The 22,157-nt window shown below is 44.3% G+C and overlaps 1 protein-coding gene across 5 annotated transcripts in view; it reads left to right on the top strand.

Annotated features, from left to right (window-relative positions):
* FLVCR2 (FLVCR heme transporter 2) overlaps positions 1–22,157 on the top strand; it is a 54,711-nt gene that overhangs the window by 14,562 nt on the left and 17,992 nt on the right. For 4 of the 5 annotated variants that reach the window (XM_057488303.1, XM_036913114.2, XM_036913113.2 and 1 more), the window contains exons 2-3: positions 15,340–15,481; positions 17,907–18,047. In XM_057488303.1, coding sequence (XP_057344286.1) covers positions 15,340–15,481; positions 17,907–18,047 — 283 coding nt within the window. The remainder of the gene's footprint in view (positions 1–15,339; positions 15,482–17,906; positions 18,048–22,157) is intronic. The other variant, XM_057488302.1, reaches the window with a different exon arrangement.

Below are 22,157 nucleotides of genomic sequence, written 5' to 3'. Positions count from 1 at the left end.
ATGGAAGGTGAGGTAGAACCATTGCAGATGCTCCTAATCCTTTTGTTTCATTGATGTTCAACTCAGTGCACTGGAGGAGGCTTGGCTGGGTCTGGCCTGACTTCTCTCTTGGCTTTGTTATCTTGGCAGGCATTGTTACAAGGACTTGAAAATGCCATGGCATGAAGTCTAAGCCTTCAGTTTAGCGTTCAAGGACACCCTTGCCATTCCTGTGCACCCTGTCTGCTGTTCCCTCCCAGCCTTGTCTGTCCGCTCTGACTGGTCCAGCTCCTTAATTCTCTTCTTGAAAATACCCTGCTTGGGAAATAAGCCTTAGGCTCTGGAGGGTGACATCAGCAAGATCGTGGGCCAGGAAGCTCCCGATCCTTGCTTGAAGGATGAAGTAAACTAGAAGCATGAAGTAAACTAGACACTGGCTAAAATATTCTTTATAGATTTGCAATATTTTTAACCCAATTGTATTTCTGTACATTAACAATGAATAATCCAAAAGGACAGAAAATAATTCTATTTATAGTAGTATCACAAAAAAATAAGTATGAATAAATTTAATCAAGGAGGTGAAAGACTTGTACACTGAAAATCACAAAATGTTGCTGAAATTAAAGAAGTAATAAATAAATGAAAAATTTCCTGTGTTATGGATTGGAAGACTTAAGATGTCTATACTATCCAAAGGCATCTACAGATAGAAAGCAATCCCTATCAAAATCCCAGTGACTTTTTCTTCTTGGAAATAGAAAAATATATCCTAAAATTAATGTGGAAGTTTAAGGGACACTGAAAGCCAAACAATCTTGGAAAATAACAACAAAGTGGGAAGTTTCACACTTCTTGATTTCAAAACTAATAACAAAACAATAGTAATGGGGACATTATGAAATTGAACATATAGAAATAGAATAAGAGTAGAAATAAATCCTCACCTAGATGGTCAAATCATTTTCAATAAGGGTGCAAGGACCACTCAGTAGATAAAGGACAGCTTTAAAAAAATAACTTTTTTTATAGCAGTTTTAGGTTCACAGCAAAGTTAAGTGAACGGTGCAGAGATTCCCCATATACTCCCACCCACCGTCCCCGCTATGCACAGCCTCTCCCATTATTGACATCCCCTACCAGAGTGGTTTATTTATTACATTTGACGAACCTACATGTATACATCATTACCACCAGTCTTTCCAAAACAGTGATGGTAAAACTATAAAAACTCTTAGAAGAAAACAGGGGAAAACTTCATGATACTGGATTTGGCAATGACAGCAATTCCTTGGATGTGATACTAAAAGAATGGACAACAAAAAGAAATATAATTTGGACTACATCAAAACTTAAAACTTCTGAGCATCAGAGGAAACTATTAATAGAGTGAAAAGGCAACCCATAGAATGGGAGAAAATATTTGCCAATCATATATCTGATAAGTAGTTAATATCCAAAATATATAAAGAACATCCTACAGTTGAACAACAAAAAAGGCAACCCAATTTAAAAATGAGCAAAGGACCTGAATAGACATTTTTCCAAAGAAGATATACAGGTGGCCAATGGGCACATGAAATATGCTCAACATCACTAATCATGAAGGACATGAAATCAAAACCATAATGTGATATCACTTAATACTTTAGGATGGCTATTAAAAAAACAAAAAAAAAGGAACAAGTGTTGGCAAGGATGTGTAGAAACTGGAATCCTTATGCATTGCTGATGGGAATGTAAATAGTACAGTCATATGGAAAACAGTATGGCAGTTCTTCCAAAAATTAAAAATATAATTCCATATGATCCAGTAATTCTGCATCTGGTATATACCCCCAAATAATTGAAAGCAGAAACTTGAACAGATATTTGTACAGCCACATTTATAACAGTATTATTTACAATAGCCAAAAGGGGAAAGCAGCTGAAGTATCCATAGATGGATAAATGGATAAACAAAATGTGTGTGTGTGTATACACACACACACACACACACACAGGAATATTATTCAGCCTTAAAAAGAAAGGAAATTCTGACACATGTCACATGTGGATGAACCTTGGAGACATACTAAATTAAATAAGGTAGCTACAAAAGGATAGATACTGTATAATTCCACTTATATGAGGTACTGGTGTGTCGTCTTTTCTGACACCAACCAATTCTCCAATTCCCTAATACCAACTGGGTGTCCTACAGTTCAGTTCTGACACTTACTACCTGAAGTACGTGCAGACCCCACTAATTAAGGTCTCAGTTCTGTAAGACTGCGTCAACTTAAGATGCCATTTGCAATTCCTGGGGGCCACCCATACTTCTGCCTGACTGGCTGTAACTTGGGGGTTCCCACCACCTGTATTGAGGTTCTATAATTTGCTAGAATGGCTCACAAAACTCAGATAAATGTTTTACTTGTTTACTTACTGGTGAAGTAAGTAATATATTTACTTACTGGTTTTATTACAAAGGATACAACTCAGGAACAGCCAAATGGAAGAGATGCAAGATTCTCCGGGCATATTACTCTTCCAGCACTGTGATGTGGTGTGTTCACCACCCCTGGAAAAGCTCACCAGATTTCCTTGTTCAAGAGATTTTGTAGAGCTCAATTTCCAGCTCCACTCCACGGTGGTGGTGCAGGGTTAGGGCTGAAAGTTCTCAAACTCTAACTACTTGGTCTTCTGGAGACCAGCTCAATAGTGAGGTTTTCTAGGGGCCCTACCCTCAGTCACCGTCATTAGCATCAGCTCAAGTGTGATGGAAAGGGACTCCTTATGTTTGACAAAAGGCACTCCTATCGCTCAGGAAATTCCAAGGACTTTTAGAGCTCCGTGTGAGGAACTGGGGACAAAGACCAAATGTATTTGCATTATACCACACGTACCTAGAGAGTCAAAGCCACAGAGACAGAAAGTAGATTGGTTGCCAGGGACTGGGGGAAGAGGGAATGGAGACTTAGTGTTTAATGGTGTTAAAAAGAAAATCGCAGCCCCAACATAGGGGGACATCTGCCTAGGCCGGGTCATCAAACAGGGTTAAAGGCTCAACCTAATTACAGTTGCAGCCTCTCCTAGGAGTAGAATTTTAAACCAATCAGTCTGGAATTTCCTGATAACTAGTGAGGTGATCTGATAAGACCCCCACTCTTCCTCCCAAGGGAGGGCCACCTTACCTGAAGCAACCCCTAATCTTTTCTTTGCTGATCACCTCTTGCCCCACCCTCCTTCCTATAAAAACCTATTTTGTACTACTTATCAGAGCATCTCTAAGCTTGCCAGGGGAAAACTGCCTATTCATTTATTAAGCAATACCCATTGCTTAATAAAGCCAATTAGATCTTCAGATTTACTTGCTTGAATTTTGTTTTCTAGAAATAGGTACAGAGTTTCAGTTTGGAAGATGAAAAAAATGCTGGAGATGGATGGGATGGTTGCACAATAATGTGAATGTGCTTAATGCCACTGAGCTGTACAGTTAAAAATGGTTAAAATGGTACATTTTACCACCCCCCACGCCCCAATAAAAAATAAAAACAAAAACAAACCACTGCTTATGAGGTGTCCCCTTCTGGCTTCTTGCCTCCTGCCATCATCTCAGTCCCTTGAGTTCTGAGGAGCTCATCCCCGGGCCGCCCGAGTGCTTGCTGAGTTCACTCCCACAGTGGCCTCTGTTTTCTGGGGGTTTGTTTCCCCCTCTTCCTCATCTCTTCTCTTTCCTTTTCCCACTAAGTGGGAAACGTGTCAGAGGACTAGAACCTTGATTAATAACATCTCTCCTGCATCTTAGAGAAGGGGCTTACAAATGGATGGACAAATTAATAAGCAGGTTTTCATTTCCTGAAAGGAATTAAGGTGACCACTTAGTTAGGGAGCCCAGGTGGCTGGAGGAAGGGACTGTCATGCCTGGGTTATCTTCCTGACATTACTTAATCTTATTTCTTCAACAGAAAGAGCTAATAAGACCTTACTGTCTGCCTTGAACTGGCCAGACCCAGGGTGGTTGAGAACACCATCTTTAGCTCTGCCTTGGACAATTCCCTTGACTTTTCTAAGTTTGCCTTTTGTAAGATGGAGATAATATTGGCTACTGCAGAAGAGGAAGGAGAGAATTAAATGAGACAATGAGTGGAGGGCATTTAACTAGCAGAGTTTATCAGATAAGAAGTGCTAAATTAAGAACACATGCTATCAGTACTATCAATACAGATAACTGGCTTCTGTCTTCAGGGGGGCTCCTGATCTAGAAGGAGAGGCCAGCACTTAGACGCTCATGGTACCATCACGTGGCAGGCCTAAGGATCTATGTGCCCAGGGCACCTGGGTCACAGCATGTGGGAGGACGTCACCCCCAGAATGAGTGTAGTGTTGAGCAAGCAGCTTCTCTGAGGGGGTGATAGTCATGAGTGAAGTGGCCAGGGGTTGAGGGACTAGGTGAAGGTGGACCATTCCAGGAAGATTCCAGGTAGCATCCTGAGAGGGACTTGTCCCTCTTGAGAGCTACTGAAACTAACAGCTGCGCAGGTGCCGGGAGTTGCTGTTATTTTCCCAGTGTGTGGTGATGAGCTCCGTTGTCTGTGATGAAGACTTTGGGGTCTAGAATGACACGACACTGGGCCAGCCCCCACCCCCACACATCGGATCTTACTGAAGGTGGGGCTGAGGGGGGGATGCCCAGGCTTATCAAGTGGATACAGCTGTTTTTCACTGCCTGGTTCTTGATCTTTTTCCAGCAATGCTGTTAACAGGATGTCCTTCCCTTGGCTTTGACTCCCCCCAACCCTCAACATCAAACAGCTCTGTGTGGATTGCAGGAGAACTGTTGGAACCCTGTCAGGGATGACAAAAACCACGGGCTTAAGGTGAAAGCTGATGTTTCCTCCTCATGTTCTGTCTACTGACTTTTGTCTAGCACCATTCCCAGACTTAATCTAGCAGCTCCCTTCTCTTGATTCTGCAGAACTAAGGGCCTTTTCTTTGCTGAGTTATTCAGAGGTGGGAGGGCATCCTGTAGACTCTGGAAGCCCACCCAGGCTCTTCTGCTTGCTGACCTTATTACAGTCATCGTTCCTTTTTTATGCCGTGTAAAACCTTGAGCTCAGCCTCTGACCCCCACACAATTCAGGAGGAGGCCCTGCTCCAGTATGAGGCCAGATAGCCCCCGGTGTTTACAGCAGGGGAGATGGGAGGCAGGACTGGGCTCCTCTTGCTTACTGCCTTCCTGGGAATAGACAGTGTGTCCCAGGCCTCATGATGGAGCAGTGTTTGCTTGGGCTCCCAGCTGATCACTGTTCTAGAGCGCGGATGAACACCAGCCCCTTTCAGAGACTCCACCTCTGATTGGACAGCATTGCTGGCTCCAGAAAGCAGGGGCACAGAAGCTGGAGCAGGTTTGGGGGGTGTTTTTTCTCCTTTTTTCCCATCTCTTTTCTGGAAATTCCCAATTTCTGCCTAAAATCACCGTGTTGGCATCTCCTTTAGTGGCTCTGGAGGCAGCCGTCTGCACAAGGCTATTTCCTATGTCCATCTCCGCTGAGATATGTAGGAAGTGAGCGCTGGGAATCAGGCTACAGCAGGGCCCCTGCCGATGGGCTGTTTGTTGAGGTGATGGTTGTGCATTAAGCAATCTGTGCTTCCCCAGACCTTTGGTCTGGGCTTCTTGTTGGTGCTGGACGTGTTTGTGGAACCAGTCAGTGAGCTCACTCAGTGGACCATTTCTTCTCTACCTAGGAGCTAGGCAGGAGCACACACCTTTCTCCCATCAGCCCTGCCTAGGACACCTAGGGAAGCCAGCAGCTGAGAATTATCTTTTGATTTCTTTCCTTGAAGCAGTGGAGATCAATTGTTTGTAAGTGTGGTCCATGAAGCCCAGAACCAGCTTGGATGTTTGTTAAAAATGCAGATCCCTGGGCACCAGGGCAGACTGGAGGAATTAGCCAGTCTGGGGTGGGGCTCAGGAATCTATGTTTTTGACTCTCTGCCAGGGATTCTGATGCCCGAGCAAGTGTGAGAGCTCCTGGTGCGGAAGCCACAGAGCCTGGTATCAGCTCCACTGGCAGCTGTGTTTGGGGCCTCCAGCAGAACAGCTGCTGTCTTTGAGCATCAGCTGCATTACCTGTAACAAGAAAGCCTGTGTCACAGGGCTGCCACCCAGGTTAAATGAGGCAGTGTGCAAGTGAAAGCTCCGGGAACCGAATAAGTGCTCCATAAACATGGACTGAATCCATAGCTGGGAAGTTCTTCCCCTTCCCTACCAAGCTTCGGTTCCCCAGCACTCTCTGGTATCTCTAGAGTCCGGCTACTTTCTTTCATCTCAGCTTCTACCTCACGAATTTTTGCTGGCAGATCCTCCTCCCCATGTCAGGTGCTGGGAACTTCATCAGACCTGCCTGTCCACTCTCTCTGCTGGTGAATTAGGTTGGGGTCAATGTCACCACCCTTCTAGCTAGACGTCAGCTCCTGTAAGACCTTGTTCAGAGTACACAGGCCAGAAGACCATGCCCAGTATGCAGTAGGGACCGAGAGCATGTGGGTGGAAAAATGGATGACTGGTTTTACATTTTATTTTGGGGGCATTATCTGCTCATTGCTGACGGAAGACTCCAGAACACTTAGTAACATGTTAGCCATGGCCCTAGGAGGTGGGAGAATAATGCAACTTGACCCAGCCCTCTCACTGATCTTTCTTACCTTTTATATGTAACTGGGGACCCTGAGAAAATCCCCTCCACCTAGTCCTTAATTCCTAAAGCTTTTGTAGCAGGTCCTCGGGGAGAGTGGTAGGTGGTAAAGCCCCTCCCTCTGCGGGGCGGGGTGAGCTGGGGGCGGGGCCTATCTGGGGGCGGGGCCTGGGGAGATTGGGGCTCCCTTTTTCTCTGAAACCACTTCTTCTCCAGCCCCTCATTAGCCTCCCTTGACCTGTGTGTCACTTTCCCATCACTAAGAGATCATCTTGTCCTCTGGCCTGCTGTGTGGCCTTGAGACAGGCATCTCGACAGCCCCTTGCTTTATTTGTAAAGGAGGAGTAAGAACAGTCCTCCTTGCTAATGCTTGGTTCTCTTCAGGATGTGATGGAGGGAGGGGAGGTTGTGTTTTCAGAGCCCAGATAATTGTCAGGCAGTCTGTTTGGAGGGACTGACTGGAGGAGACATTGACATACGCTTCCCTCACTGAAATGCTTTCTGACTCATTGTCCAGAAAGAACTTTGATAAAAGGTGTGGCATAAATATGTTATCTATTTTAGGATGGCCCAAGCACATTCTTCAGTTATAAAACAAACCCCATTGCAGGTGATTACATCTAACCCTGGATGGCTTTGAGGCTCGGACCATGTCTTCCAGGGACACACAGCTCTTGGCGTCTTGTGGTGGCTCAGCAAGGTTCTGTGGGAAGGGAAGAGAGCAGGGCTAGGAATGGTGACATCTGAAGTCCCAGTGTTTACCTCGCTGCTGCTTACCTCTGTGACTTGCCTAAACTCAGTTATGAAATGGAGAAAACAACCCCTCAGAGGCAGGTTGCCTCACTTGTACTTCAGGCACCTGCTGCTCACCTCACTGGATTGTCCTGTGGCTCAGATTATACGATGGATGTACAGGTGCTTGGAAACTGTCAAATATCTGTGCAAATGTTGACTTTTAAGTGCCTTTAAATAAAAAAAAAAAAAGACTCTGGACTTGCCCCATGACAGTTGGAGAATAAAAGGGCTTGCCTCACTGTACCTAATCATGCCCTACCTAGTGAAGTGCAACCTTGGATTGCACTTGGATATGGGGCCACACCCTCTGTTTATAGGCTCAACATTCTTGACGTTAGAGTCAGCTCTTTGTTTCAGAATAAGGTCTGGTCATTCTGGCTGTAGGAACCTTTCCCAGAGCTTCGGGTTCCTGAGCATCCCCACTGATTGGATCCTTTGGAGCTGAGCTCTTCTGCAGCTGCAAGAGTCCTGTACTGTAGAACATTCTGATTCCTTTTGACTCCAACAAAGGCCTTTTGCCAACTGTTGTCACAAAGCAGCTTTTTGGTCAATATGTGTCTCGGATGGCTCCTCTCTTTAAGGTAGGAAAATAGTGATGGTGGCTCAGCACAGAAATTATTTAGTCCCTGCCATCAGGAGATAGGGCCTGGGAGTGAAAAGTTTTCTAAGGGCCTGGTGGTCCTGGCCTGCCACATTTTTTCCCAGGCCCCTTACGGTTAGCAGGTAGCAGTGATAAATGAAAACAAATGGGAACTAGCAGCACTTGGACAGTAGATGTTGCATTTTCTCTCTCTAGGACTCCTAGCTCTCCTCAAGAAAGAGGGTACCCCATTCTCTGCCCCAGGAATGGCCAGCCCCATGTGCTCCTGCTACTCTGCAAAAGTCCATGACCTCACTAGAACCATGACCACTCTGGGCCAGTTCTCTGTCTCTTGAAAATAACCCATACAGGCCCCTGGCCATCCAGTCTTTTGTCTCTCCCTGAATTCTTTGTCCTGGGTTGCATCCCCTCCAGCCAGCCTCCCTGTGTCTCCCAGTAACATAACAAATGAGAGCCAGTGAATGAAGGTTCACATCCTTTTGGCCTGTCCATCTCATGAAGTAAAACCTGGGATTGGTGGCCACACCCTCCATTTATGGGGTTCAGCAAGCTTCCCTTTACAGTCGACTCTTGGAGCTTTGATTTTTTTTTTAATGCAACACAGCCTTTATTTATTTATTGAACAAATAGTTATTGAACCTATATTCTGTGCTGAGCATCATTCTGAGCACCAAGGATGAAGCAGCGAATGGGAAAGAAAGGGTGTTTGAGTTCACATTTAAGAGAGGAGAGATTAGACTGTAAGGCTGTCGCTGATGGAGTAACTAATGCTGGAAATGTCAGGCCAAGTAGGAGGACAGGTGACTTCAGAGCAGGATATTGGGAGATGTTTTTGTGTAAGTAGGTCCCTGTGTAACTCCTTAAATGCCACGGCCAGATCTGATGGTGCTGCTATCTTGGGGTGGTGTTAGAATAGGTGCCTAATAGTTTTCCTGATGAAAGGTATAGATTTTCTTTTCTTCCCAGATTTCTCTCTGGATTCATGAGACAGGTTTAGGTAGCTTAAGAAGTTGGCTTCTTAGGAAAAGCCTACACAGGACCCACCCTATCTGTTTCTGGAAGCTCTAACGTAAGAGGAACTGGGTCTTGGTCATGGCAGCCCATTAAGCAGCAACTCTTCCAGGACCTGCCCACGAGTCCTGGGTCTGAGTTTCACTTCCAAAAATCGGAAGGGGAGGGCTGTTGCCAAGACAGTCCAGCCAGACTTAGAAGAAAACTTGGGAGGATTAGGAATATTTATTGCCACATGAATTTATTGCCACATTACTACTTTTAGGAGTGGTGGCATGTGACATGTCAGGCAGAGGACACAGGCTGCTTCTGCTTTGGGCTGCTGTAGCAGCACCCTCTGTCAGAAGGCAGGGAGTGGTGACGTTGAGCACGGCAGCAGCAAACAGGACCCAGCACAGCAGGGCCCATCTGTTGGTGGCTCTGTGCCGGTGTCCGTGTGCTGGCGTCTGGGACAGTTGGTGGGATGTGCCAAAGCATTTGAATGGAGCTTTGCATGTTGCCTACTGCAAATGTGAAAAACTTAGAGAAAGTGAGGCCTGCAGTCTGCCACCTTGGCTGGCTTGATTCTTTGAAAGATGCCTCCTCATTTTTCCTCTCTCCCAGTTGAGTCATTGGAAGTTCTGTGAGCCTGTGGTCACTGGCCATCTGCATTGTGTGCTGAGGGACTTTGGGTGGTGAAGCCAGCAGTGACTCGGGCTCCTGGTGAAAGGGGGTGCAGAGGAGGCTTCACATCCACCCTTACGTAGACCTAGAGTGACCCTCTGCTGATGCCACCACAAGGACAATTTCAAGAGGAACCTCAACCCTTAAAATGAGGGGGGTGTGTACCAAGAGCCTCCTGTGCTGATGACCAAAAGCAGGCACAACTATGAGGGTCAGTTAAAAAAGTTTTTTATCAGCATCCTTTATTTTTAATAATAATAAAACAAATTTCCTGTAAAACATAGACCCCTCCCCTAAACTTAGCGTCTTCTCTGTTTACAGCCTAGAGTACTTCTGCTCTTCGGCTACCTTGCACCTCACAAAGATGAGGAGGAAACCCAGCACCAAGACTGTAGGTCAAGATCAAGGTATATTAGATAGCTTTTAAGCTTGGTGATGTGAGCTCTTTGTTCTGCATCTCTTGCCTCCTCCCTTACTTTGTAGTTTGGTGCTTAACATCAGCAGGTGTTCAATAAATGCTGAGTGTAGTTTTAAGGGTTGGAAATCGGTCAGCCTACATTCCAATGGCTTCCATGTATGATCTTGGGGAGCCCTAAATTTGAGGTCTCCTTTGTGTCATTCCACCTCACATCTGCTTTCTTTTGGTAGTGGACTCTTAGAATACAGCAGACCGCTACTGTGCCCAACTTGTTTGCTACAGAGGAGACTGGAAATACTTAAGTCAGGTTTGAGCTGCAGGATTCGGAGAGTCGTCTTTTTATTCAGAAGCTACTTTCTCAGCGCCGTCTCTGTTCTTGGCATTGTGCTCAGCATGGTGTGGGAGGTAATTCACAAGAAAATGTTAGACGATGTCCCTGTCCTCAGGGTGCTAACAATCTAGATGGGGAGACAACACCCTACATGGAGAAAACCCCAAATTAAGTATTATACAAGAACAAGCAATCCCATAGGGTGTGATTAATAGTAAACCAGACTGTGTCTGGAGACACTCTCACTGTTGCTTCTTCCAGCAGCTAGATATATGGGGAGGCATTTGAATTACAGAATTGAGCAGATAAGACAGGAGGAATTGTTAGGCCTTTGAGGGCAATCACTTCCGTGGCTTTCACCTTGTTTAACAAGGGATTTGAAGTCCGATAGCCATGGGTTTGAGTATCCGTTCTGCTATTAGAAGCTGGGTGACCTTAGGCAAATTAACAGATTATTTTCTCCTCTATGAAAAATAAACCTGAGATAATGATGCCAACTTTAGGGGGTCATTGTGAGAGATTAAAGGAAATAATGTGAAAAATCATTTAGTACACTGCCTGGCACATAGTAGGTGCTCATTATGTATTAGTTTCCTTCCTTCTAGTTTGGATAATAGCTAAGACCTGAGCCTTTCACCTGATGGTTACAGACTCTAGTCCAGATGGCATGAGCTTGAAGTCCGGCCTTGTCACTTACTGTTACATGACCTTGGGGAAGCTATTTAAATGCCAGTGTCCTCAATTTTAAAATAGGGATTAAAAGAGTGTGTGCACATACATACTGCTTAATCGCGCTTCATGTCATTAGTCATCCTATCTTCCTATGGAATCAGTGATTGCAGGTTATTAGGAGCTACCTCTTCCTACATTTCCTTCACCTCTTCTCCCCCAGAGGACAGAAGAAATCCAAGGGTGCCTAGGTTGTATAAGCCACCAACATGATCACAGGTTTGAAGACAAACCCTGTGATTTGGGAGGGAGCTCTAAGGATGTCTACCAGCTGTGAGCCTGCTTCCTAAGTTCTTAGAGACCTGAGCTTAGCCTTTTAAATCTATAAACCCCTTTCATAAGTGATTTTCCCCAAACAGTGGGATTGTTTTTGATCCTGAAGGTCTGTCTGCTACCTCCTTAATCCTCAGTTGGCCTTTACAAAAGAGGCCCAGGGTTTGGATTTGGGGATTCCACAGATGTAGTCATCTGAGCAGGCTTTGCATGTGCATTTGTTGCTACTGTGGAATATTCCTGGGAGCTGCCTGGCATTCCTAGGTGACTGGGGGCTCATTTGCATGATTAAATGGCTGTTTAGCTTCAAGTTTCAGTGCCCTGGCAGCCACTTCATTCTCCTTGCTGCTACTTCTGGGACATTCCTAGCCCTGATTTGGTGACTCTGCCCAGGGAAAAGGAATGAGGTAACTGGGGCCCAGCCTTGGGGCTGAGAGTGAGTTTATTTTTCTCTGGATAGTGGGTATGCCCAGGAGAAGAATGGGCAGAGGAGGAGAGAATGGCTGGGTGAGAACCCATTTGCTGAGGTGGTGCCTCCTGCCAAGGAGAGCAGGGTCCACCTTGCCTGTGGCCTATGAGGATGAGGTGCCTGGGACCCTAGCAGAGGGTCCAGATGGGGACTTGTGGTTCTGTCCGTGTTCCAGTAGGACTGAACACCTCACCATGGTGTTGACACAGAGCGGCCTGACTTCTGTGGAAGCCCCAGGGTCCTGCCTTGATAGTCTGGGCATATTCATGACCAGGCGGTATTGGGAGGGCAGTTTGGTGCTAGGGTTCTGATTCAGACGTGACTTGGGTTTTTCAAGTGCCCCATTGTGGATGGTGATGGGGACAGATGTTCCATGGTTCTCAGAGTGGATGTAACACATGTGTTATGGGCTGTGCAGGCATCCTCCCCAGGGGCAGACTGGTGTTTTGGGGGGCATATTTTTGCTATGCCAAATGCATGAGCCAGAGTGACAAGTGCTGCATTATAAGGATGGCTTCTTCCTATTACTTGGAGCCCTCAGGCTGCACAGGTGTGTTTGTAACTGGGACATTTGTTCTGGAAGTACTCATGACCACTGGTACTGCAACAGTGTTTAGATATCATCTTCAAGTTTGCAGAAGGGACAAAAATAAAAAATGAAAATTAAGTATCCCAATCTGTGTCTCCATCCTTTTATTCATCAAATTTTTGTTAAGCACCTTCTTTTGGGGGTAAACCATAATGATTAGGCACATAGGCTCTGGATTTGGAACTGCTGTGTGTTAAAACTCAAACTCTGCTACCTATAGCTGTGTGACCTCTGGCAGGGTGCTGACCATCAGTTTTTCTCATTTCTGTTTTTGTTGTGAAGTTTCTTGGATTCAATGGGAACGATAAATTATATTAGAAACTAGTGCATAGTAGATGCTCAAGAAATGGTCTGCCACCTACCCTCCCCCTCTACTCCCCTATACACATCTTTTTTCCCTTACTACTGTGAGTTCAGTGTCATTGGTAGAAATAACATGGACCCTAATGGGCAGATCTGTGTGAAATTGCCAGCTTTGCGAAGACAAGATCTCCCACCATGGTTTATCTGTCCATCTGTCCAGCCAGCCAGCATGACTGAGTACCTCCTAGGGACAGATGGAGGAGGTAGGAGATGCACACACTCATTGCATATGGCTCTCAAGAAGCAGGAAAAAAATAAAGCTTGAAAAAATAAGAGGCAGCAATTTAGAGTCCAATTCCTATGCTCTGGCTTTCTACACTGGGCACAGAAGTACTACCAAAGCCAATTTCCACCTGGAGAAAAGTAACCTTGAAGTGGACCCCACCCAGCCAGGGTCACCACAGTCCCCTGTGCTGCTGCTGGCTGCAGAAGGTGTCAGTGCTGAGATGGGTTGATCAGCACTTACTTGGGCTTGGTATGTGCAGAAAATGGCCTCTGGCCTCTGAGGGGTCAGGTGTGTAGTGTAGAAATAGCTGGGAGGACTTCTTGAGGCAAAAGATCAGTGGGGCTTAGATAATCCTATATTAGGGTCCTTTTGGGAAAGAAAGAACCACAGGCGCCTTGGATGATGTCTTGATATCTTATCATATCTTCTCTCATTGTTTCCAAGGGACTGTCTAAAAGAGATTAACTTCTAAATCTCAAATTCTGAAGGGCTTCTTAGGAGGCCAGATGTGGCCTGCAGTGGGCCCAGTTTCCCAGCTGTGGGGGCTGTATTTGCCCTTCTGTCTACGGCTGGTTCTTTAAAGTCCTAGAGATCTGTTGAGATCATTGTGATCTGACGTTGACAAACCAGTGTGGCTGCTCATCGATAATAATGCTGCGATGACATGAAATCTCTTCTCTTCTGGAGAAGCCTGCTCCTTTGGGCCTTTCTCAAGGTTCTTGGCCCAGGCACACGACCAGGCCCGTGGAGCAGACACCGATCTAAGGGGCCAGGAGGTCTGTGTTCTCACCTCACCTCTGTGAGGACTCTGTGTGACCCTCGATAAGTCACCCTCTAGAGCTTGACCTCACTCAGCCTCCATTTGGCCCTCTAGGAATTGGGTTGTAATAGAGGATCACAAAGGGCTTTCAAGCGCTAAGATTCTATCATTTCAACCCACAAGCATCACCATTTGTGGTATCTTTTGTATTTGTTTTAAATCCCCCCCATCCCACTAGATTACAAAGCTCCTTGAAGGCAGCAACCTTGCCATATATACCTTGGTGCCTTCTGAAATATCTAATGTAATACTTTCACATAACACATGCTTTAAAGATCTGTTTGGTATTTTGATTATGTACTAGAATACATTGGAATAACCTTATTCTGAACCTATTGATGATGACTTCTGTGAATATTCTAAAGCTTAGAACCACTACTGACCATCCTGAGTGGCTGTAACTGATAGGCTGGAAAACCAATCAAGATGGTCAGCAGATTGGCAGCTGAGGAATGGTATTATAGTGTGGCATGGAAGGAGATTGCTTCTCTACCTGTGGTTCCTTTCAATTACAGTACAGGAAAAGCAGTACTTTAAGACAAAAGCCTTATTCATCTTCCTTCACTCTTAGAATTTGAGGCTTGCCTGAGTTCTCAGGCTGTTTTTCCAATTACTGCCTTGGTGTTGCACATGGCAGAAGGGCTTGGGGAGCCATATCAAAGCTAATGATTACTGAATCAAGGCATTTCTGACCTCAGAAACACCTAGGTCACATTATCTGTTAGGTCACTGGAGTTTGAACTCCAATACAGATATGAGGTATACAAGTTTATTGATGTGTGCATGTATGTGTGCATGTGTATTTATAGCCAGTCTGCATATCCCCATGCCTTTGTGAATAAATTTATGCAGTTGCATGTGACTTCACACTACAGGTGCTTTGTAAATTACCAAGTTATTTACACAGTGAATTTAAGCTTTCGTGTTTGTAAATGTGGTAACAACTTGAGGCTTCCATCTCTTACTGAATGCAAGTTCTTGGGGGTGTAGGATATAGAACTTTTCCCTCAGCTGGTCTAAGCTCCAGGTTAACAGATTCAGTGAAATCAAGAATTTAAGTGGCACAAAAAAAATCAGCATTGTTTTACTCTACTATAGAGATGAGAGTATAATGTGATCATTAGTTTGTAGCTAGAAAAGAGCCAGCCTGCATTGGAAACCCCAACCATAATTTTTTTCCATAGGTGCTTATAGCGTGGTCAGGAGAGTGTGAGTTGACCTGTCAATCAAAAGAAAGATATCTTTGGTGTCTTGGTGTGTGGGGGGAACAGAACTATTGGGTTTTAAGGACTGGGAGTCAGGGATTATGTTTCTTAACAGGAGTCTCTTTAAGTCTGTGTTGTCACTTCCTGGCTAGGGGTAAGTGTGACTGATTGTCCCTGTGTTCTGTAGCTTGGAATTGCACTTGGGTTCTTGATCCCTCCTGTCCTGGTACCGAATATCCAAGACCGGGACAAGCTCGCCTACCACATCAGCATCATGTTCTTCATAATCGGAGGCGTGGCCACTCTGCTTTGCATCCTTGTCATCATCGGTAAGGTCATTAGTTGACTGATGAGGAATGGGGAGGCAGGGAGGTTCTGCTGACTTGGGTGGGAACCTTGTGAAGGTGGCCTTAGGATACCATGGACATTTATAGGAATTGGAGGCTGGGCTTCTAATGGTCTTCAAATGTTCAAGCCTGAGCAGTTGCCATCAATACAGTGCTAGCTGCTCCTGTGTACTTTACTTTGTAAAGGTTTAATTGTACCTAATCAGTTCCCCAGTATGACCTCACTGGAATTAACAGGCAGGCTGCTGATTCCCCAGATGAAACCCTAGTGAGGCTTCCTGTACCACAGGCACTATGCTAAGCATGCCTGATCTCATTTAACCCTTACCAACCCTATGAGTGAAGGCGCCATTATCAGTCAGTCCCATTTAACAAAGAGGAAAAGATGGCTTAAGGGGAGTTAAACAAGTTATTCAAGACTAGATAGCTAGTTAAGTAGCAGGGATTGGATTGCAACCTAAACTTGTCTAACTAACTTCGAACTCTAAATTGCTGGAACAAAACAAAACAGAATTAACCCACAAACACTAACACCCTCATAGAGTCACCTGAGAATATGTGGGGACCACATTTTTGTAATGCTTTTTAAAAAATTATACAAGTAATATATGCTTATTATGGAAAAATCTACAAAGTATAAAAAAATATAAAGAAAAGAGGAACCATTAATTTAGCCTTGTACCAGTTAATCCCAAACACTGATCTCAGATAATTACAGTTAATTTTATATACATGTACACTTAATCTTTGAGACATTTGGTTAATACAGTGTTATATACTTTTATCCTCTGAGTGATATTACATGGGTTGTGATACATTCAGAAACAGCATAGTCGAGGTTTTCATTTTCAGCTAGTCACCTGTCTTTAAAGGTTAATCAGCTTTCCTCCTGATATTTTAAAGTTCCACTTCACCTGGTAAAGGTTTCATTGCTTCCTCCTGGCCTCACCTCCAGAGTCAAAGCAGTTGGATAATGATGTCTGTCACTCAGCTGTTCTCGCTGTGTCATTCCCTCCCCCGGGGCCTGAGCTGAGGAAGGGCTGCCTCATGGCTTTTCAAAGCTGGCAGGGTATCTTGGACAGAGGGTGTGGTGGGAAGCTGTGGACCTGTGGATGAGAGCAGAAAAGAACCATCCAGTCAGGGGCCCTTATTCATCCAGACTAAGTTTCAAATTGTGTTGTGCCCAGTTCAAATTCTTCTGTTTGTAGTAGATGAGGACCAGTTCTCTGTAGTTAAAATAGTGGAGGTAGACCCTTACTCCATTTGGGCATTTTATTATCAAGCACTGGTAGTAGTTCATTGAGTAAAGAATTGAAAAAAAAAACCAAACTGAATTCTGGTTTGTGGTTGCCAAGTCCTTGAGCAAACACCTGCTGTTGCAGAGATAAATACTCTCTTGCCTTGCTTTCTTTCCCGGGATGGAAGGGGAGGTGAACAGGCAGGACAATGGGTGAGAGGTTCCCAGTGGTGGGAAGTTATCCAAGACTATTTTCAGAGAAGGAAGAAGCAGGGCTCTGAAGTCAGGGTTGGAGGATTTTCAGTGGGTGGGGTGTCCCTTTGATCTTTAAGAGAGTAAATCTCATTTCCAGAACTTCCTCTAACTGGAGGTAGTCTTCTGGCTTTTCATGAGTGTTCTGGGGTATGGGAGAAGCCACATGGCACTTACTTGGACCCAAATGGGGGATTAATTAAGCCAAACAACTGGTTAAACTGATCTCTGCCCCCAGAGAAATGAGCAGCAATCATGCAAACTTATTGCACCAGAACATAAAATGAATGGTTTTCTCCCTTTTGTTCCCCAGTCCTTCACATCGGAGTGACCACTCTTACAGGAGTGTGTGTTAATCCTCTTGTCTCTTTGTGAGGCAGATGTCTGGTTGAGTCTTTGAGAAACTAGGCATGGACTCAGGTTTTTCCAACAGAGGATCCTTCCACTTATTCAGGGAATATTTATGGGCTGCCATGTGCCAGACTCTTTGGTAAGCACAGGCAAAACAGTCCCTTCCCCCTTGGGAGGAGCTCTGGTGGGAAATCATTAACTGGGCTCACTAATCCCAAACCCTGAGCCCTCATTTCCTTTCTCTCCATGTCTGTCACTCAGCTGCTCTGTGATATTTTACCTGCTGTTTATTAGGAGATTCCCTGATCCTTGAACACTGCGTTGGTGGCCCAGTGGCTGCAGCCATCCAGAGGCTGTTAAGAAAAAAGTAATCAAAGGACCATTCAGCTCAGAGTGAGGGGCAGCTTCAAGAACATAGACTGTGATGGATGTTAGCTGAAGAATTAGTATTTCCTTTTGGAGCCTTAGCTGCTTCTAGATGAGAGAGCCAGCTCTTGTCCATGCGTCAGCTCGGCAAGGATGGGACCACAGGGATTTGCAGTGATCTCTCTGTTTCTTTCTTTTCAGTATTCAAGGAGAAGCCTAAACATCCCCCCAGCAGGGCTCAATCCCTGAGCTATGCCTTGGCACCTCCTGATGCTTCATACTTAAGTTCAATTGTCCGGCTCTTCAAAAATCTCAATTTTGTGCTGCTTGTCATTACCTACGGTAAGGTACAGATGTGTCCAGGAGTGTACTTGAACTGGTAATTCAAGACAAGAGGCCTGTGTGCCTGTGTGTCTTACTGTTTCCAAATTCTTACCCAAAGTTGGGTAAAGTCAACCAGAAGAGCCAGCTGTGCCCATGGGCCTTTGCATGTTCTACAAAGTTCACCTGGAAAACCATTGCTTTCCATGTCAGTTTGTCAGATATGTGCCTGCTGATCCTCCAAGTCTTATTTCGGTCTTATTGCTGTAAAGCATTATTGGGTGACTTTCCTGTTTTATTATGCTGTTCCTGGTACATCTTAACACTTATCATTTTGAAAAAACTGATTCTAGGTCCATCTTTCCACTAGACTATGAACTCCTGAAAGCGGGGATTTTTGTCTTTTCATCTTTACAGTTCCTTAGCAGTGGCCAGCCTGGAGCGGCTACTCCCATACTTATTGAATGGGTGGATGAATGAATGAACGCATGAGTCCTGCCACATGAACCAATCCTCCTTCAACCAATCTTCCTTCATCTTGTAACACTGACTCCTTTTTTACCTGAATGCAAGACAACATCCGTCCTTCGTTTTATTTGCTTGGCCTTGGTAAGATACATTTGAATATTTATGCTGGTATATTGGCTTGCCTTTCCAGTGGTGCTTTCTGCATCCTCTTTCCAACCTTGATAAGGATGTTGGACTAGACAAGGGCGAGGACAGAGCCTCATGGCTTTCCATTGCAGTGTCTGTACAGATCTACCCAACTGTATTACTGTTCAGCCTACATTCAACCATTTAATCCACCAGTTACTTTGATTAAAATCAAGAAGCAAAGTGTGGAACATGCTTAGTTACCTTAAGAAAAAAAGAAATGAGATTGCTTTGATATGACTTAACTCTTAGTGAAACCCCAGCTAGCTCATAACCTCATGTTTTCCCTAGATTCACAAATCATTTATTTTATAATAGCAAAAGCATTTGCTATGTGCCAAGACTTTTTGTATATGATTTCATTTAACTTCCACTACACCCATGTGAGGCAGGTATTATAGTTATCCTCATTTAACAGATGGAGAAACTAGCTCAACAACACAGTTTCTAAATGGCAGAGCCAGGATTCAAATACAGGTTTGTCCAACTCCAGTGCCTCTTACACTCTTAGTGCCTGTTCTGTAATTGCCTATACTCCTTCCTAGAATTGTGCCAGGATTTCATATTAGGCTTATCAATGCTCTTTATCTGCTGAGGCATTAGATAAGAGGTAGTATCATCCACAGGAAAGGCATGCCTGTCTTTCAGGCATACACAAAGTTAGGTGACCTCTCACCTGGAATAGTGCTAATTAACTAGATTCCTCTTCAAGGTCTTGCATCTCCATTCTACATTCTTTCTAGTTTCTCAGTTCTGGGTATGTCTCTGCATTCATCCACCATATAAAGACAAAGTTTCCAGTACTGAAGATGTGCAACTCAAGAAGTTATGAGTTGCCCATCACTGAGAGGTAACACAAGCATGTAGGAAAACAACCACTAAGTGGGGATATTGTGGGAAATATTAGGTGATACAGGTGGATAATGAAGACAGATGACCTTTGGGTTGCTCTCAGACTCAGGATTCCAGGGCTCTAAGAACTTATACTTTTTCCTAGAGTTGAATACCTTGAGTGCATTGACCTTTGACCACCATAAACCTTACTGCATCTGACAACAGAGTATATGCAGCCTACCTTGGGATTCTAGGGCAGATGAGTACGTAATAAACATTTTCTGTGGATGAGAATGGCGATGGTGGTGGTAACTAGGCAATGATCCCATTCCAGAGGCTGTGGTCTTCAGAGTTGGAAGCTGTTGATGGCAGAGTAAAGTCACTGACCTGTGGAAGAAAGAATGAAATGTATCAGAACAACATTGCTCCTGGTCATTGAGGGGCTTAGCTCTGCATCATGCTGTGGGAGCAAAGTAACTCCTTCCATCCCCTCTTGTATGGCTGGCTGCTTATATGGTCTTTAATCTGGTAGAGTGGTTTCAATCCTATACTTCTGGATACCCTATTTGGCTAAACAAGAAACAGGAAATAAATAGAGAAACACTTCTGGAATGGTGGAGTGAGGACCTTGGATCATTTGTTCCTCCACAAAGCAATAAGAACACTAGGAAACATGGTCAAAATCAGTTTTTTCAGAACTCTTAACCAAAGGCTTATAACACTCCAAAGGACATTTATTCAAGGAAAGTGGCTAAATAGGTAAGAATAGTGAGCTCTGTATTCTAACTTGCCCTATTCCAGTCCCTCTCTCCTAGGCTCTGTGGTAGCCGTGACCACAGAGCAGCCTCACAGCCATGGTAGTTGTGAAAACCAGTAGACTTACAGTCATGCTAGTTGTGAAAACTAGCAGCTTCTCAGCCGGGCAAAACAGTTTGGGGGCTCCCCAGAGCCCCATCCTTAGGTCACTATCTGACCTATCTGGCACATCCCTGGAAAAACCCCATTCAGAGGACTTGCCCTTATTTGACCTGACTCAGAGCTTGCTCAGTAGGAAAAGCCCTATTTCTAGGGCATTTATTTGTCATTGACAACAATCACTATTTGATGGCACAGCTTCCTGAGGTGGTAATACCAGTTGGGGTAAACTAGAAGCTGACCTTAAATTTTGAAAGGAAAAATCTGGAGAATGAGTTCATGAGGCTTTGAAGAGCTCTGAAATATTCTTTGGAATCTTGAAGTCCACATGCACGTGCAGAGCTGTGCACATGCCCAGGAAAGACCTGAGAAAGCTCTCACTTCTGGTTGACCTTGAAGTTCTGTGCAAGCAGTAAGTGAAGGCTAAGGCAGAGTTGTCCACTGCCTGCTGGAACATTGAAGGAGAGCACCAACGTGTACACAGAGGAGGTCCCTGACAAAGGTGGGAAACTTAATGGTTTAAGGCATCTCAGATAATCTCTGTATAATCATTAATTCGGCACTCAGCTAATGGAGCAGAAACTTTAGTGGCTGAACATGACAAAGAATACAGACTTTACAAAATGAGCCCAGGAGAGTCACTAAACAAGCAACAGCAATAGCAACATATCCTGGGAAAGGTGGAAAATCTCATTTCCAGAGTTGACATGGTATTTAAAGCACCCAGCTTCATTAAAAAGGTTATGAGACATGAAAAAAAAAACCTGGAAAAGTATGGCCTAGACACAGGGAAAATGAGCAGTTAACAGAAACTGTTCCTGAGGAAACCCAGCTGTTGGATATAATAAACAAAGGTTATAAATCAACTACTATAAATATGTACAAAGAACCAAAGGAAACTCTATCTAAAGAATGAAAGAAGAATAGAGAATGATGTTTCACCAAACAAAGAATATCAATGACAGAAACAAAAAAAGAACCAAACAAATTCTGGAGTTAAAAATGTAAGAACTGAAATGAAAAATTCATTAGAGGACTTAATATCAGATTTGACTTGTCAGAGGAAGCAATCAGCAAACTTGAAGACGGGTCAAATGAAATTATCCTGTCTGTGGAATAGAAATGAAAGAGAAGAAAATGAGCAGAGCCTCAGAGACCTGTGGGAGGCTAACACGCATACCAACATATGCATAATGGGAGTCCCAGAAGGAGAGGAAAGCGAGGAAGTGATGGAAGTAAATTGTCATTTAAGTTAAGATAGTGCTAACCTGGAGAAGCCATTCACTCCGGAGTCTCTGAAAGCGTTTGACTCCATTGTGCACAGATAGAATTTATGAACATTTTTCTCAAAGGCTTGGGATTATCCCACTGAGGGAGTTAAACTAATCTGGATGTTTGTATATATTTTATTATACTCAGAGAATTGCAAGCCTTATTGCTATTTTAGAGAATTGGACTTGGTGACAGGTTCCTTTGCCAAGAAGGAAATGATTCTTAGGCTTAATCACAGATTTGAAAAAAAGTTTTCTTGAGCCATTACTGTGTGCCAGGCACCATCTTAAGTGCTTTATATGCATTTAGTCTTCATTTAGTCTTCAAAGCAAACCCATGACATAAGTCCTTAACTCCATGCCGTTTTATGCATGAGGAAACTGAAGCTCTCTGTAGTTTCTTGCCCATCATTGGACAGCTAGCAAGCAACAGAGCTTAGATTTAAACTTTTGTCTG

The sequence above is a fragment of the Manis pentadactyla genome, chromosome 11, assembly GCF_030020395.1.
Source record: "Manis pentadactyla isolate mManPen7 chromosome 11, mManPen7.hap1, whole genome shotgun sequence".
Lineage (NCBI taxonomy): Eukaryota > Metazoa > Chordata > Mammalia > Pholidota > Manidae > Manis > Manis pentadactyla.
The sequence above is the reverse complement of the archived record's forward strand: the minus strand, read 5'-3'. Positions and strand labels throughout refer to the sequence as shown.